Below are 16,814 nucleotides of genomic sequence, written 5' to 3'. Positions count from 1 at the left end.
TGTAAATGAATTTGCCTGACTGAGAATGCAAAGACTTGCAAAAAAACGTTTGCTTTTATACTCTTCGATCGCATTGCATTTGTACATCTAACGATCCAATAGCCGTTAATTGCAAGCCACAGAATGTCCCCAGTCCCTACAAGCACAACGACCAACTCGATTACTCGAAGCAAATTAAACCCTCTTTCAAAAGGCTGCATGCCTTGCAGCGCAATTTGTCCCCACCCCCAGTTTCAGTGACTAAAGCATACTTGAAAGGCACACTAGGCGCATGCATTCACCATCCCTCTACAGCTTCAGTCACCATGCACCCCTTAATATCTGTTTAGATTAATTCCCACTTTCTTGTATCAGTTCACATAATGTAAACACCTTTAATTTAATTTCTTCTCTCTATCATGTGTTCGCCGCCATTATATATATATATATATATATAAAAACGTAATGAGATTGGTATATAGACACCATGAACTTACTTTACATACATAAATAAGTATTCAGATGATGATTACACACACACATATATAGAGTCACGGAATTAGGGACAGGAAGTACACATGTTTCTGCTTATTATGTACAGTCAAATAAAACAGTAATGGAAAATCTACGCCTCGCTAAAAGTCCACTATGTACTATTTGGCCTGATTTTGGTGTTAAAAATTCCTGATAATACTTAATCTAATTAAACATATATCTTCAAAAATATCAAAATTAATTAATTAGACTTTAGGATGGGGGTGGGTCAATGTACATATTTTTGTGCAAATGAATTTCTCGCATTGAGAGATTTTAGAATACATTAGAAGTATCATGTCAGTCATACAATAAATAAATGATACTATAACATGTGTGTATTTATTTTGAAAACCCATCACGCAAGTAATAATTATATTAAATTTAATTATACATGTCATACATGCATGAATTGATTGTAATAAACAAGAGGTATTCCAAAATTTCTCGCACTTAGAGAATGCATCAATCTAAATCTATATATGTGTATTGAATTGATCCCATGTGATGTTTGGCTTTTGCTTGACGAATGAGAATTGGTGAGTGCAGGAAGGCAGTTGGCAGCCATGTGATAGACGATCATAGTGGGAGTGTAGACAATTCAAATATAATTAGGCTGAGCTAGGATATACAAATGCCACAATTAAATATTGTTGTGGATTTTGTAATAACTTATTATATTGTTTAAAGTAGTGCACTTCATTCCAGATAAAGGTTAGGGGACCAGCAACATCTACTAATTATCTATACTCATCATGATTTCTCCATGTGCCGTATTTCCCTTTTCTTCAAGTTATTGCTCATGCCAATACCTAGCACCATCTCTCTGTCGCCCAATTTCATGATTCGTAATGAAATACTTGGCCACAGTTGGGAACAACTACTTCCAACACATAAATGTGTACCACTGAAAACAAACAATTATCTCATTACTTGGTTTTTAGATATTAAGTCCTTTACGGATAATTAATGAGAAATAATAATTTTTCAAAAAATTGACAAACACGTACATTAATATAAACAAGCGAATTCAAAGTCCAGTCAGGCGACAATAATGAGCTAATTAGTAATTTCTGTTGATGTTAATGGTAAGCAACTGGACTATTAAATCAACTACTTGTCCGCCATCCCCTGTCAAAACTACTGGGCTTTAAATCGTGTATACGCAGACACGGGCCGTGGATTACTTCTTACGCTGAAATGAAGTTTTGGGCTAACACACGATCGAGAGCTGCAATTGGTCTCCTCTGGCGTTGAATCCAAACTCGTTGAAGGCTTTTTATTTATTCACTTTTTTGAGAGTAAACTTGTCGAAAACTTCAAACTTTAAAGCTACTACTAAAATTTACGGATTAAAATTTAGTATTGAATGGAGTCTTTGTTAAGCACTTAATCAATGGTCATGATTTATTTATTTATTTATATTGCCAAACAACTCTTGATTTAATATTCAATAAAAACTGAATTCAACACTAAATCTTTGTCTAAAATTGACATCAAAATTATCTAAATTGCACAAAATAAACTGGATTTCTAAAGCTACTTTGAGAATGTTAAAGATACTGTGACGTATATCAATAGGTTAGGAATAACCATTTTTTTTCTTCTAGTTACACGAACACTGTGAATGACATTAATGACTATTTTTGCATGATTTAGATTAATAGACATCGATTTTGCTCAGTCTTCAAGTATGTATTATCTAATGTTTTAAGTAGTGACATAATTTGAATAAAAATGGGAGTACCATCATGTGTTGAAGTATCTCTTTATTCAAACTTCAAATTCTGATTTATTTGGATGGGGTTTGAGCTGGTTAAGTTTTTGGCGGCGTAATCAGTGGAAGTCGTTGTGAACTCCATTCACGCGCCTGTTAGTTAGGAGTTTCTTAAGCAACTGGGTTGACTTCTGTTGACCAACTCATGTAAGAGAAAGCTGTGAAACAAGTAAGATTCATGGACTTGTAACCCGATGTAATTGGAGAGCGCGAGAGTGCATAACATCTTGTTGTAAAGCTCGTAATCAGGTTTATTGATCTGGTTTCTTTTCTCTAATAGAGTAAAACGTGAAGCTCTAGTCTTGCTAATCAAAATTAGTAGCTTGAGCTTTGTTCTCTTCTGTGCATTCTCTGCAAAAGATCAAGTTGCTGTGTATTATCTTTTTTTTTTTTATTCGATCTTGATTGTTTGTTTTAGTTCTTGGTTAAAGGGCTGTTTAGTTGAATCTAATCTTGCGTCAGGTTTGCTCTAACATCCCGTTATACTTATGTGTTGCAATTTGAACTAATGATATTGAAAGGTAGAGATAAGTAGAAGTGTAAATGTAAAATATTTATTGTCAATTTTTTTTTATATATAGATAGAGAGAGAGTGTGTCATATTTAGTGTAAACATTCATATTTTTAAAATATGGATTTGAATTTTATAATATTGTAAAAACTTTTATAACATTATAAAAATTTGAATCTATATTCTAAAAAATAAGAACATTCTCACTTGAGAATATATATATATATATAATGGTATAATGACACAATCTAACAACCTAACAAAGTAACTATGTTAAAATTTGAAAAAATGACCATCCCATTCGGAAGAAAAATTCTTAGTTGGATTACTTAGAATTTTAGGTAATAAAGTTAGAGAAAATTTTTATTTACTTTTAGGGCGGCTTTTTTTTTTGTCTTAACCACGAGGTATCCTGGGGAGGGCCCTAACTGTGTGAGATACTTTTAAGCCCGTACCACAACCCAAATTAGAAGTCCCTGCTCGAACCGGGAGGCACAGATTCTCCCAACAAAGGCGACTTTTCTGCTACTCAAACTGGAGAACAAATTCAATCAAGCCACTTAAATGAACTCTATTGTCAGTGGAGCCAACACTTTGTTGGTACTTTTACGGCGGCTTTGAGCATAAAGGTATGCGCATGTGAAGCTCCTCAAGTCAACGAGTATGCTTTGAGTTTACATTCTGAACCCCGGAGTCATCAGAACAGAATCAAACATAAAAGCTGTCCACGTTTTGACTATCAAACAATGACACAACTCTCAAGAGCTCTTCTCTGTCTGTTTCTGGTTTCACTTGGTCTTACCTGGCAAAATGGGTCATCGGGTCGTGTTCGTGTCGTATCAGCTTCGTGTCGTGTCAAATTTAGGTCGACCCAAACCCGACCCATTTAACAATCGTGTCAAAATATTGAGACCCAAACCCGACACGGAAAAATAATCGGGTTACCTAATAACCCGTTTAATATCTATATATTGAACAAAAGTTACATCAAATATTTACACACTATCATACATACGTATGTACATAAATAAATACATACATACATAATTTATCGATATATAAAATATACATATCTACCAATTTATTACACATGTACACTATTGAGGTTTTAATTTATATATATATATAATATTATATATGAATATTATAAAATATACATGTCTATCAATTTTTACACATTTATACTATTGAAGCTCTAAATGTATGTAAAATTTTATAAATAAAACATTGTGTTTATATTCACCCTTTTAAAGAATAAAAAAAAGAAAATCATCTCTAATATTTGAGTTTTAATTATAAGAATATGTAAATTATTTTAAAATAAAAAATATAATCGGGTCATTGATCGGGTAAATAGGTCAAGAATTTTAACCCAAACCCGACACGAAAAAAAATCGTGTTGACCCGGACCCGACCCATTTAATAATCGTGTTAAATTTGACGACCCATATCTATTTATTTATGTCGTGTTCGTGTCAGGTAATCGAGTCGTGTCAAATTTTGCCAGCTCTAGTCTTACCATTTTGTTTCAAACAGGAGTGGCTTCAAGATTGTAAGTGCAGAAGATATTACAATTAATAATGGAGCACAAGAGTCAAACAATAAGCAGAGCAAGAAAATTATCGATGCAAATTTATAGTGAGACCTTGACCATACTAAACCATTGATTGTCCGATAATGGCCTTTTTTCAATTGTATATATATATTTTTCCTAAAATTCAACTTAGGTCTCCTGTATTTTTCCCTCTGGCTAAAGTTTTATATTTATAGTTTTATGTGCCCAACAACCGTGTTGTTGCATCATCAACAACATGTATAGTCTCAAACGCCGAAATTTTGGACTTGGAAAAGTTCAAAAAAAAAAAAATGTGCCAAACAGTTTAGACCGTTGTATCTTCAACTTTATTTGGATTATAAATGACTTTTGATGTCTTCAATTGATGAGGATTTACTCCTTGAAGTTGTTTGCAATCAAAAGTGCGCCTAGTATAATTAGTTAATTAATTAATTAATTAATTAATTAAATACGCAAAATGCTCGATCCAGCAAAATAAATAAATAAAATCCGATGAAAAACTTATCCGAAATGTGACATGTTCCCACCATTGTGCCAGTCAACACTTCCATTATTGAAAAAGAGTTCATTTGGATCGAGTATTGGGGCCAGCACGAGTAAATGATTCTAGCAATCATGATGACAGCTTTATACATTTTGACATCCCATATGGGAAGATGGATATATTCTGCATTAGCCCCGATAAACTTTTAGGACTATTTTATATTTCCAAGTTCATGAGGTCAGTGTGACTACACATGAAGTAAGGCCATGAGGGGCCAAAATGCAAAATTATTGATAAGCTTGCTTCTTCATGATTGTGAAAGTATTATTATTATTCATCAATTACTTGTCCAAAAGTTTTAGTTAACTTTTTGGCCTTCTTTTCGCCGGCCAGGCTAATTAACCCGCTGATGAATTAGATCTAATTGGCCTACGTCCCTGTCTTAGTTGATACCGATAAGATCAACAACTGTGAAATAATATCTCATTGAAGATATATATTAAGATTACTTAGTACTATGGTATGATGATGAAGACATTAGCGATGTTAATGTCTTATCGCATTTTTGTTTTTCTGGATTATAAATTATGCAAAATGGGACCCAAAAGATAGCCCATTAGATCAAGCAAAAGTGATATATAAGCTGCATTATAGTTAGAAATCCATAAAAATAGGACTCGATGTTGCATATGAAAGTTTAAAATAGGAAACCTATTTTGGTTACCAAAAAGGAAACTTTATATATTATAGATGTGAATGATTTACGTACGGGTTTAGTAAAGGAGAGAAACCCACGTTATAGAAATTGGATTCCCTCTGCACCCATGCATATATAATTAAAATTTGAAGTGGGAGAGTCGTTATTTTTTTTCCGCCTTTCTTGGAACATGCCTCTTAAGTTAGAATTTTATCTAGGTTACTAAGGGAGAGAGGAAAAAGAAAAAAAAAAAGGGGGGGGGGGGGGGGGGGGGGGGAAGGGGGGGGGGGGGGTGGGCTCAGAAAGCAACGTACGTCTCGGCAAAACATTAAACAAAAGCAAAACTTTTCTTCCTCATCAAATATGTATTAACGAATAAGATACTTGTGAGTTTAAGCAAATGTTGGATCAGGGGACCAGGCTAGCTTAATCTTTCATTTTTCGCTCTTTTGTCTATGGTTGATCTCTTTTTATCTCCAATGGCTCCACAAGTTGGTTGTACTAGTCAACCTGAAAGAGTATCTTAAAACTTTTTATATGGTGCCCTGTCTGTTTTCATGATCCATATAAAGGTACCAAATAAAACTTTAATAGATTCTAGATTCTATCGTTTTGATTAATTATATATCACTCAGAATGGTAACGTAAAGTGCAAGAATGTACAAAGATCAAATGTTGGACTTAGCTAGATACTGATTCATACTTCAATCATCATTCCTCTTTCCAAAATGATATATGTGATTGTTGTAAAAAGTATTACCCGTAGAGATTTTGGTTTAATTGAGGCTAGAACGAAGAAACTATAGACTTGAGGAGGTCATAATATAAAATATATACGTTAAAGGGATTAAAAAAAAATTAAAAAAAGAGTATGTTAAATTTCCATGGTTTAAATCAAAAGTCAAAACTCTCATCTTCTACGGTTTATTCTTTTCTAGACGGAGCCAAATCCCTTAGCCGTAGCCCGTATGCCATAACACAAGGCCGCCCGCTCCGGCCTTATGAGTAAGATAAACATAAAGCTAACGCTTATACGCAACAGAAAAATGCCAGTCTCTCTGAAATTAAACCGCACCTACACCACATCTTAGTATATACTCTATAGATATTTAAGTTATAACATAAAGAATAAATATCTGTCTCTGAAGAAAGACATCAAGTTTGAGAATTGGTGCATCATGTTCAAATTTTAAATAATGTTATTGTTTTGTTATGCATTTGGGCAGAATCGGACATCTTCCTTTCAAGGACCCCACGGTTACGACTACGCTGTAATTTTTAAGACAAATTTGAAAAAGTCACTGAAACGGGTTGCTTGGGTTAATTGAATTTCATGTGCAATCACATGCTTAATTAATCGACGCATAGCGTATTGCCAGCTGTTTAGCTAAAACCAAATCTAAAGTTGAGGTACTGCTGAGGAAAGCAAATTATGTTGGACCAATCTAATAATTTATTGCCACAATCTGAGCCTTTACTAATTAAACCAATAATTTCTTTTTATTATTATTTATGGTTATGCTAATATCCTTTATCTCTGTAATGGAAATGACTTTTAACCTTTTGTTGTTTTATGTACAATGTAATGATTTAATAATAAGTATATATATCAACACTCGGATTTTCCCCAATTAAGCAGCAGCCAGCAAGGTTGCCACTCGGTTTTAGATACAAAAATTCAAAATTCCAAATAATTTATAAACTATAATCATGAATAAATTATATTAATTATCACACCATTCTCTTGGATCAGTTTCACATAATTTGAAATCAATTTCAGAATGTGTAAAGCTAATCTATAACTGTAGTCAATAGCGGTTCTTCCGCTACGCAACTTAGACAGTTGCCTAGAGCCCCATAACATAAAAAGTCCGCAAATTTTTTTCTAAAATTATAGCTATTAAATTTTTAATTTTTATATTATTATTATTTTATAATAAATTTTCCATAAATAAATAATCAAATTCCTACAAAATTTCTTGTTAACATTAGGATTAACATTTTTTATCCTATTTATTCCTATATAATCTCTAATTAACATTATTTCTTTTAAAACTCTATAAAAGCCAAATAATTGTTAACTTATTTTTATCCATTACAATTGTTAAGGGATGGTGTCTTAAAAATTTATTGCGTTAATCTTGAAAATGCTTTGAAACATGATACACTTTCTGATATAGATGGTTTAGATTTGTTTTCAGAGTTAAGAATTTTAAAAGAAGTTTTTCAAAGTGAAAAAAATACCCCACTTGATGTACTTAATTATTTGAAAAAAAATTTATTCTTTTTCAAATGCATATGTTGCTTATATAATATTATTAATGATACCAGTAACAATTGCTTTGGCAGAAAAAAGTTTTTTAAAATTAAAATTGATAAAAACTTATTTAAGATCAACAATGTCACAAGAAAGATTAAATGGGTTAGCTATGTTATATATTAAGGAAAATATACTAGCTAAATTAGAATATAAAAATTTGATCAATAATTTTGCATCTCATAAAGTTAGGAAAATTGATTTTAAATAAATGAATTATTATTAATAATTTTTTTTTAAAAAAAAAAGTCTTATTGAAACAATTCGCATAAGGTTCTAAAATTGGTTGAGCCGCCCCTGACTGTAGTGTAGCTAAAATATTTCCACAGATTGGGATACAAATTCAGCATGCCCTTCAACTAATAATAGTGTCATTGTTGACCAATATCAAAGGAAAATCCAGAAGTTTTATATCCTAAAACAAAAGAAGAAAGAGGGGGCAAAAAAAAAAGGTCAGACGATCTATTGATGGAGACTCTGAGATAATACATCTCTAATTTCAACTGACAAGAGAAAGGGCCATTTAATGTTTGATGAATCATAGAATTAAAGTCGATCTTGCATAATTTCATAATAAACCAAAAAAAAAATAAATAAATCAATACTGCGTAGGCCATTTCAGCGGCTCACGCTCAACCATTTGTTTTCATTTATTTTCCCTGTCTATGGTGATCGGTGAATCTTACTTATTTCTTTTTACTAATGAACTCATCATTAACAAAACAAGACAAAGGAATTGGATTAATTATTTGCCTTGTTATCCTTTATTGTGAGTTAAAAAAAAAACCATTAATTTGTTATATATAGCAATATAGCAACAGCATGACAAAGTACTCGTACGTTTAATAGTATTATCTAACAGGTAATTAATGTTTCAGTTTATTCAAGTTGGATTAAATAAAGTTTCAATTTATTTGAGTTGGATTAAATAATTTTAATTAGGGGATTTAACATTCAAATTTCACTTATTTATCATAAAGATAAATTTTATAAATTATAAAATTTATCATTCGATGGATGAATACTACATTAGTTGAGACTAAAGTTAGGATTCAAATGTTGAGATGTTCAAGTGTTATTGTAAATAATCTGTAAAAATGATCATTATTATTGACTCAGTCAGTATGAGATCATAGTTTAATACTAATGCTAAATTCCAAGTAAGTTGGATTAAATAAAGTTTCAATTTATTTGAGTTGGATTAAATAATTTTAATTAGGGGATTTAATATTCGAATTTCACTCATTTATCATAAGGATAAATTTTATAATTTGTAAAATTATATATTTATCATTCAATGGATGAATACTACATTAGTTGAGACTAAAGTTAGGATTCAAATGTTGAGATGTTCAAGTGTTATTGTAAATAACCTGTAAAAGTGATCATTATTATTGACTCAGTCAGTATGAGATCATCGTAACACATTAAAAGGGCTTTTAGTTTAACTACTTGCCTCTCATGTTGATTGAATAAAAATAATGTTAGAGTGACATATTTAGGAACTGTTTAATTTAAGTAAAGTAATATTCAAATATTACGGCACACATGTATTAGGTAAAAGTTGTTTTATTTTTTGTTTCTAGAGTCAATGCGGCCTGTTATTCAGGAAATTACCACTTGGGTGAGAATTAATTCCCAATTTGAATATTCAAATCAAAAAGGGTAAGTGAACCATCTAAGGCGAATAATGCATGTCGGTTGGAGAACAATCAAGAAAGAGGTGTGTATATATTACCTACATGTACATGGTTGGTGAGATCAAAGGAGAGACTGTCTTTTTCTCAAACAAATCCCTACTTGTCAAAACTTTCGTCTACTCTCTCGCACGTATTACTAAATACTAATAATAAAATGATTTCCTTTTTGCGATTGTTTTCTCTATTTTTTATTTGTGTTTTTTTATGGTAGATCTTTTTTTGGGGTGGATTTTGTCCTATTTGATAGGATTGTTTGTGCAAGTTTTTTTTTTTTGTCTTTTTTAGGATTGTTTTTATTGGGAGATTTAAGAGTAATTTTAAAAAATTAAAAACTAAATTTAATGTTTAGTAAATTTTTAAAAAAAATTACTTTCCCTAAAATCACCATATCCTACCATGGATTTTGAAAAGTAGCGAAATAGTAGCTTTTCAAAATCTGATTTTGAGAATTATTTTTATAGTCAATAAATTTCATATGTATCCTCATATATATTATATGAAAATCCAAAATTATCCTTATTAATTAGAAAATAAAATCATTAACTTTAAAGAGATTGTTATTATTACCAATTATATTGAGATAACAAAATTAAAAAAATAATAATATAAAATATTTATTTTAATTATTAGTTATTATATATACACAATTAAAAATATTTTATACATGTTTATAAATATGTAAATAAATTTTGTTTAACATTATGTCTATTTAGTTATTTACACTTTTATAATAGTTTAACAGTAAGATTTACCAAACACACACGACTGCTTTTAAATCTCACAAAACTTTTAAAAACAAATTTTATAAAATGTTTAATTAATTCTCTTCACAGCTGATTATTTATACATGACATATAACAACAATTATTTTAAAAGTTATAGCATTACCAAACTAGCCCTTAGCGTAGTTTCACTTGAAGCCATTATTTTCATTATTAGATCTCACTTAGGTTGTTATCTCCCATTTGATGGAAAAATTTTTAATCTATGGTACATATTTTAATAGTGTATTTTTAAGTAAAAATATGACATTTATCTTTCAATAGTGTATTTTTTTAAGTTGTTTTTTTTTAACACCAGAGATGAAACAGAGTATTAAAATCTATCAGGAATTAAAGTAGTAAAAACATGTTATAAGAGGAACTAACTTGTGAATCTTAAAAAAAAAGAAGGTTAGATATAGTTATTAAAAGTATAGCATATATTTATTCCCAATAATCTTTCATGTGATAAATTTGGGTTCCGTCTTTTTTTTTTTTTGTATTTTAATTGACATAATTGTTATTTTGCTACTTTTGTGTTTCTCTTGTCACAATCCTTACCCTGGCAACATATTTTAGCTATCAAAATGTAACAACACTTATAAATAATTTGATCCAATAAGCATTTGAAATATGTCGCTTTCTTAATCTAAGACCTATATGTATGATCCAAGATAAATCATTTCAATGTGTTCACGACATCATTGCATTATTTGAACGTAACATAAAAAAAGGACTCCAATTTTATACATAGACAAGGATATAATTTGCAAATTTAATAACTTCATGGTTAAATGATGAACTTATCTAGAACTATGGTTCATCTAACAAGTCATTTTCAATAGAGGATGGTTCTTATAATTACAATTAATCATAGAAATGTTATAATTTCCTTGCTTGACCCGGTAGTTCGGGTTAGGTAGGATATGGCGGCATTTGATAGACTGGTTGTTGAACTTGGTAGGGCGAACTACGGTTCGATCCCCCGCACGCACGTTGGGAGGAGTTTAAAACCTTAACCCCGGGACGCGCTCCGAAACCGGATTAGTCGGCCCGCTGGGTTCGGATACCGGTTGGTTAGCACAAAAAAAAAAAGATTATATTTGAACAGCAAGTTCCCTGTATCCATGTATAATAATATTCATAACCTTCGTAATTGCAGTTTCCGTGACATTATTGTCATCTCAATCTCATATTCTCATTCGTTTACCCTGTTTTGTTTTGTTTTTTTTTTTTTTCAGTTCTACTTGGGAAACGTACATGTAGTTTTTATCATCAATTAGCGGAAAAAAAAAAAGAAAGAACTTTCAACCTTTAATTACCTATAACTTTTATTCTTGGACAAAAATCTCTCTTTACGGTAACTTACGGGCTGTAGGGTAATTTTTCTGCATCTTCTGAACACACACACACACACACACACATGGCCGTGCTTTCGTGGATTAATTTTAGTTATATGAATAAGTAATTCTCCGAAATAATCAAAGGTTTTGTTTGTTCAAAGACGCAATCATGCACAAAAGGTGAAAGTTATGTACAAAGACTCCATGTCCAGGATAAATATTTTACGTATTTTTAGTTGAAAGCGTATGATATTTTAGTTGCAGATTTTTGACCACTGCCAATTGAATCTTTTGACGTCTATTATTTGTACTTGATTATGTGGTGGACTTGTTTTCATTTTCAAAAAAAATCTGATTGGCCTGCTCCTGCTTGGAAGATGAAGTGGCAGCTTCTGACTTGCGTTGGTGCATTAGAACTCAAGTTTTTCACAGTCGACACATCACCAATTTATTGATGTAGACTCCGAGATAATACATCACTATAACGTCATTACTACTTTAATGACGTGGCAGCTTCTGGCTTTGCGGTGGTCTATTACAACTCAAGTTTTTCACACTTAAAGTGAGGTACTGAAAACGCTTAGTATTTGGTCGGATCAGACGGTGAATGGGATATAAAAATCAAGTGGCCGAATATCAACATCACTTGAAATTATAGAGTTGAAAAAGTCATCAAATTAGTAATGACGTTATACTGATGCTAAAACACGCAATCTAACCTTTATCTTAGATATTAAGTACATAAAAATAAATTGATCATTATTATTGCAAAATTAATGTCATTAACATTAAGATGACTTAGAGCCTATAGAACATTAATTGTAAAAGTAATGGTAAGATGAAATTGTCAATGATTCTAATGTCTAATCACTGAAAGTGATTTAGAACAATAAAAAAATCTGTAATTAAATATTTAACCTTTCAGTTATGATAAAACAATCTTTTTATGTTCGTTCTCACAAGATTTGACATCTTCTAATATGATGATAATAAGTAAGAGTCGCATTAACTGATTAACGCATGTCTCCTACCGAATAGTCATTCACTTAAACCAAACCAAATCAAATTTAGGATTAATTATAAAGTAATTAAGTGCAATAGTACCTTGGGAGAAGTAGGTGGCTTACCGCTGCTTCTACAAGAAATATAAAGATATTTTGAATTATGGATGTTGAAAATAGTTTTTTGAAATTCTTTCAAATGATGCGTCTTTTTATTACTATAAATATGGTCTTAATTTTAGATGTCACATATTGATGATAGATAACCTTATGACATGTCAGTTGAGTATCTTGCTTCAAATATTTCTTAAAATGATAGTATTATTAAATATGTACCAAAACCCCCTAATATTTAAACTTAATTAATTATTTACCGATACCATATAGTTTCTCAAAACTTTTCCCAAGCCCCTTTGCCGAAAGTGCTTTTTTGCTCCTGTCATATTGCAACGGTTGTACGCACATAACACGATCTTCCCCAGCAAATAACAAATAAAATATTTTGTGCAGATATGAACGCTACTCCACAAATAGTCGACCTGTGTGGACAGTGTGGCTCAATTCACAATCAATATCATATATTAAATTGCCCACAAATAAGGCGATAAGTGCACAAAAATCAGTATAAAAAAATAATACACATGACAAAAATATTTTAGTACAGGATAAAATAAATTTCATTGAAAGATTAATTTTTTTTTATTTCTTCTAATTTTTTGTACTCTTTTAAATATAAATATCATCATTATTTATAAATTAAATAATTAATAATATCTTGTTATTAGAAGATTGTTAGCTTACATAATCATGTAAGATACATAATTTTTCTACAACCATTTGATGAAAATTCAATGATTGTGGAAATATAAGATAATAAAATAATATTATTTTCACAATCGTTGAATTTTCATCCAACGACTGCGGAACAATCATGTATCTTATATGATTATGTAACATAACAAAAACCCTCTTTTAGCGATAAAATTTTTTGACTCATTTTATTAAAAATAACTTTCCAATGCCCGAAGGTATTGTTCTATGTGAGACTTGGGAACTGAAACTATCAGTACATAAAATGTTTAGCTTTTGAAGTTATACGCTACTCGAGTGACAATTCGACAAGCAATAAACTTTTCTCCGAAATTTCAGTGAATAGTATGTGAAAATCTGAAAAATCTGTCGTTCGGTCCTTATTGCTTATTCTTTAATAAGACGATCTCAATTTCAACGTGTAAATTAATTAAATAGCCGTTCACTGTCTACAACTACAAAGTGGACTGTACCACCATATAGGAAAAATAAGAAGAAGAAAAAGATTAATTTAGCGTGACAAAATAAATAAATAAATAAATGAAACAGAATCCAACTTGTGGCACATCTGTTGCCCACAAAAATTTATTATATAATACCCCATAAAATCGTCCACAACCTAGCAACATTCGTAGTTGCAGAACAAATTAAGAAATTCATAATTTTTTTCCCACAATTTGTCAAACTCGAAAGCATGGATTCTCTTATTCAAGCTTTGCAACCTTTACCGACGGCCGTTTTCTTCATAATTCCTTTACTGTTCTTGCTTGGCGTTATCGCTCGTCTTCGCCGGAGGTTACCTTATCCCCCAGGGCCAAGAGGGTTACCAATTATCGGCAACATGCATATGATGGATCAGCTAACACATCGTGGACTTGCAAAACTCGGTAAAAAATATGGCGGTTTGTGTCATCTCCGCATGGGGTTCGTGCACATGGTGGCTGTTTCAAATCCTGAGATGGCTCGTCAGGTTTTGCAAGTGCAAGATAATATTTTCTCTAACCGACCGGCCACTATAGCCATCAGCTACCTCACCTATGATAGAGCCGATATGGCTTTTGCTAACTACGGCCCGTTTTGGCGACAGATGCGTAAGCTGTGTGTGATGAAACTGTTCAGCCGTAAAAGGGCCGAGTCATGGGAGTCGGTGAGGGACGAGGTTGAAACTCTTGTTAAATCTGCAGCTGCCAACACAGGCAAAGCAGTGAACGTTGGGGAGTTGATATTTACATTAACAAGTAATATAACTTATCGCGCAGCTTTTGGGTTGAGTTCCAACGAGGGCCAGGATGAGTTTATTCGTATCTTGCAAGAATTTTCGAAGCTTTTTGGAGCTTTTAACATTGCTGACTTCATTCCTTGGCTTAACTGGATTGACCCGCAAGGCCTGTACAACAGACTCCCCAAGGCTCGTCAGGCGCTTGACAGGTTCATTGACAACATCATCGACGATCACATGCGTAAGAGGGACAAAAGTACCGGAGGCTCTGATGATGCCGACTCAGACATGGTCGATGATTTACTCGCCTTTTATAGTGATGAAGCTAAAGTAAACGAATCAGAGGATCTAAACAATTCCATCAAGCTCACTAGAGATAACATCAAAGCTATTATCATGGTAGGGGAATATATTTGTTTACTTAGTTATACAACAATATATGCTAATATCTGAAATTAAGGTTTTACTTTGCTAGACGAATGAGAAGAAGCAATTCGACTTAGCTAGGGGTACACCTATATGGCATAATTAATTTTATTGGTTTTGGTATGTTATTGTAAAATAATTAAATTTACGCATGGCACGTGCGTGCTATTTATCTAAGTGCAGGATGTGATGTTTGGTGGGACGGAAACTGTGGCGTCGGCGATAGAGTGGGCATTGACGGAGCTGATGAGGAGCCCTGAAGATCTAAAACGAGTGCAACAAGAGCTGGCCGACGTGGTTGGCCTCGACCGCCGAGTCGAAGAATCTGACTTTGATAAGTTGACGTATCTAAAATGCACACTTAAAGAAACCTTAAGACTTCACCCACCAATCCCTCTGCTTCTTCACGAGACCGCCGAGGAGGCCGAGGTTGGTGGCTATTACATCCCGGCGAAATCGCGTGTTATGATCAACGCGTGGGCTATCGGTAGGGATCCAACTGCTTGGGAAGATCCTGATACGTTTAGGCCATCGAGGTTCTTGAAAGAAGGCGTGCCTGATTTTAAAGGAAATAATTTCGAGTTTATACCGTTCGGATCGGGTCGGAGGTCTTGTCCGGGTATGCAACTCGGGTTATATGCGCTTGAATTGGCTGTGGTTCATTTGCTTCACTGTTTCAAGTGGGATTTGCCTGATGGAATGAAACCTAGTGAGCTTGACATGAGTGATGTGTTTGGACTCACTGCGCCGAGAGCGAGTCGACTCATTGCCGTCCCCAGTAAACGCCTCATCTGTCCTCTTTGAACCAAAACCAAGAGTGAGCTGAATTGCATGAAAGATTTTATTTACGTAACAATACATAGGAGGGGACAGCTGAATTGTTATTGCACGCCCTTTTTGTTTTTAAAATCTTTGGGGGAAGAAAAAAGGGCAAATAAATATCGGGAGAGAGACCAAGACAATGACTCTGGTTTTACAAATCCCTTACAATTTGATTTATGTGGAGCTTGTCTTCTTGTATTATCTATTATTGTTTCTTTTTTCAATTTTCTTTTTTGTACTTTCTCAATGATACTCAAATAATAATGTTTTACATGTTAAAGAAATTATTATTCGGATCAACGAAGAAAATATGAAACTTATTGCATGTGGTAGAGTAAGTACTTTTTTTTTTTTTTTCCTTTGGAAAATGTAAACACATCTTCTTTTTTCTTTTCAAATATTTGTTCTCTTGTTTTGCTTATGTTATTAGAACCACATGGTCAAATAATGTTGTAGACGTCGCTAACTAGCTTAGGCATTGCGCGAATGCTATTGTTTCAGAATTTTCAAGAGACTTGAGGTCCCCCCCACACCCCCTCCCCCCCCAAAAAAAAAAAAAAAACTAATATCGATGTTACACTTAGAATCACGTTGATATTTATAATATTCATATCCAATTATATAATGGGAAGGGGAATAAAATCAAGTTTATCATGCAAGCGACAGATTGACGTCCCTTCAAGGCTTTTGTGTTTTTTTTTAATATCTTTTGAATTAGATTTGGTACCGTTAAAATTCTTGCTATTAGAGCAACACAATTGTACAATTATTATCGGCAACGAAACTCCCATTCATTGAAAATTCACACTCAAACCTTTCAGGAACCAAAATTTTGACAGTAGATTCACAACTAATGA

At 32.4% G+C, this 16,814-nt stretch overlaps 1 protein-coding gene across 1 annotated transcript; it reads left to right on the top strand.

Annotated features, from left to right (window-relative positions):
* Positions 1-14,134: 14,134 nt before the first annotated feature.
* Positions 14,135-16,123, top strand: LOC18036838 (cytochrome P450 84A1). Its single transcript, XM_006425494.2, has 2 exons — positions 14,135-15,108; positions 15,319-16,123. The coding sequence occupies exons 1-2, from the start codon at positions 14,185-14,187 to the stop codon at positions 15,937-15,939; spliced, it is 1,545 nt and encodes a 514-aa protein (XP_006425557.1). The 5' UTR covers positions 14,135-14,184; the 3' UTR covers positions 15,940-16,123.
* Positions 16,124-16,814: the final 691 nt, after the last annotated feature.

Source organism: Citrus clementina, unplaced genomic scaffold, assembly GCF_000493195.1.
Source record: "Citrus clementina cultivar Clemenules unplaced genomic scaffold, Citrus_clementina_v1.0 scaffold_7, whole genome shotgun sequence".
Taxonomy (NCBI): Eukaryota; Viridiplantae; Streptophyta; class Magnoliopsida; order Sapindales; family Rutaceae; genus Citrus; species Citrus x clementina.
The sequence above is the reverse complement of the archived record's forward strand: the minus strand, read 5'-3'. Positions and strand labels throughout refer to the sequence as shown.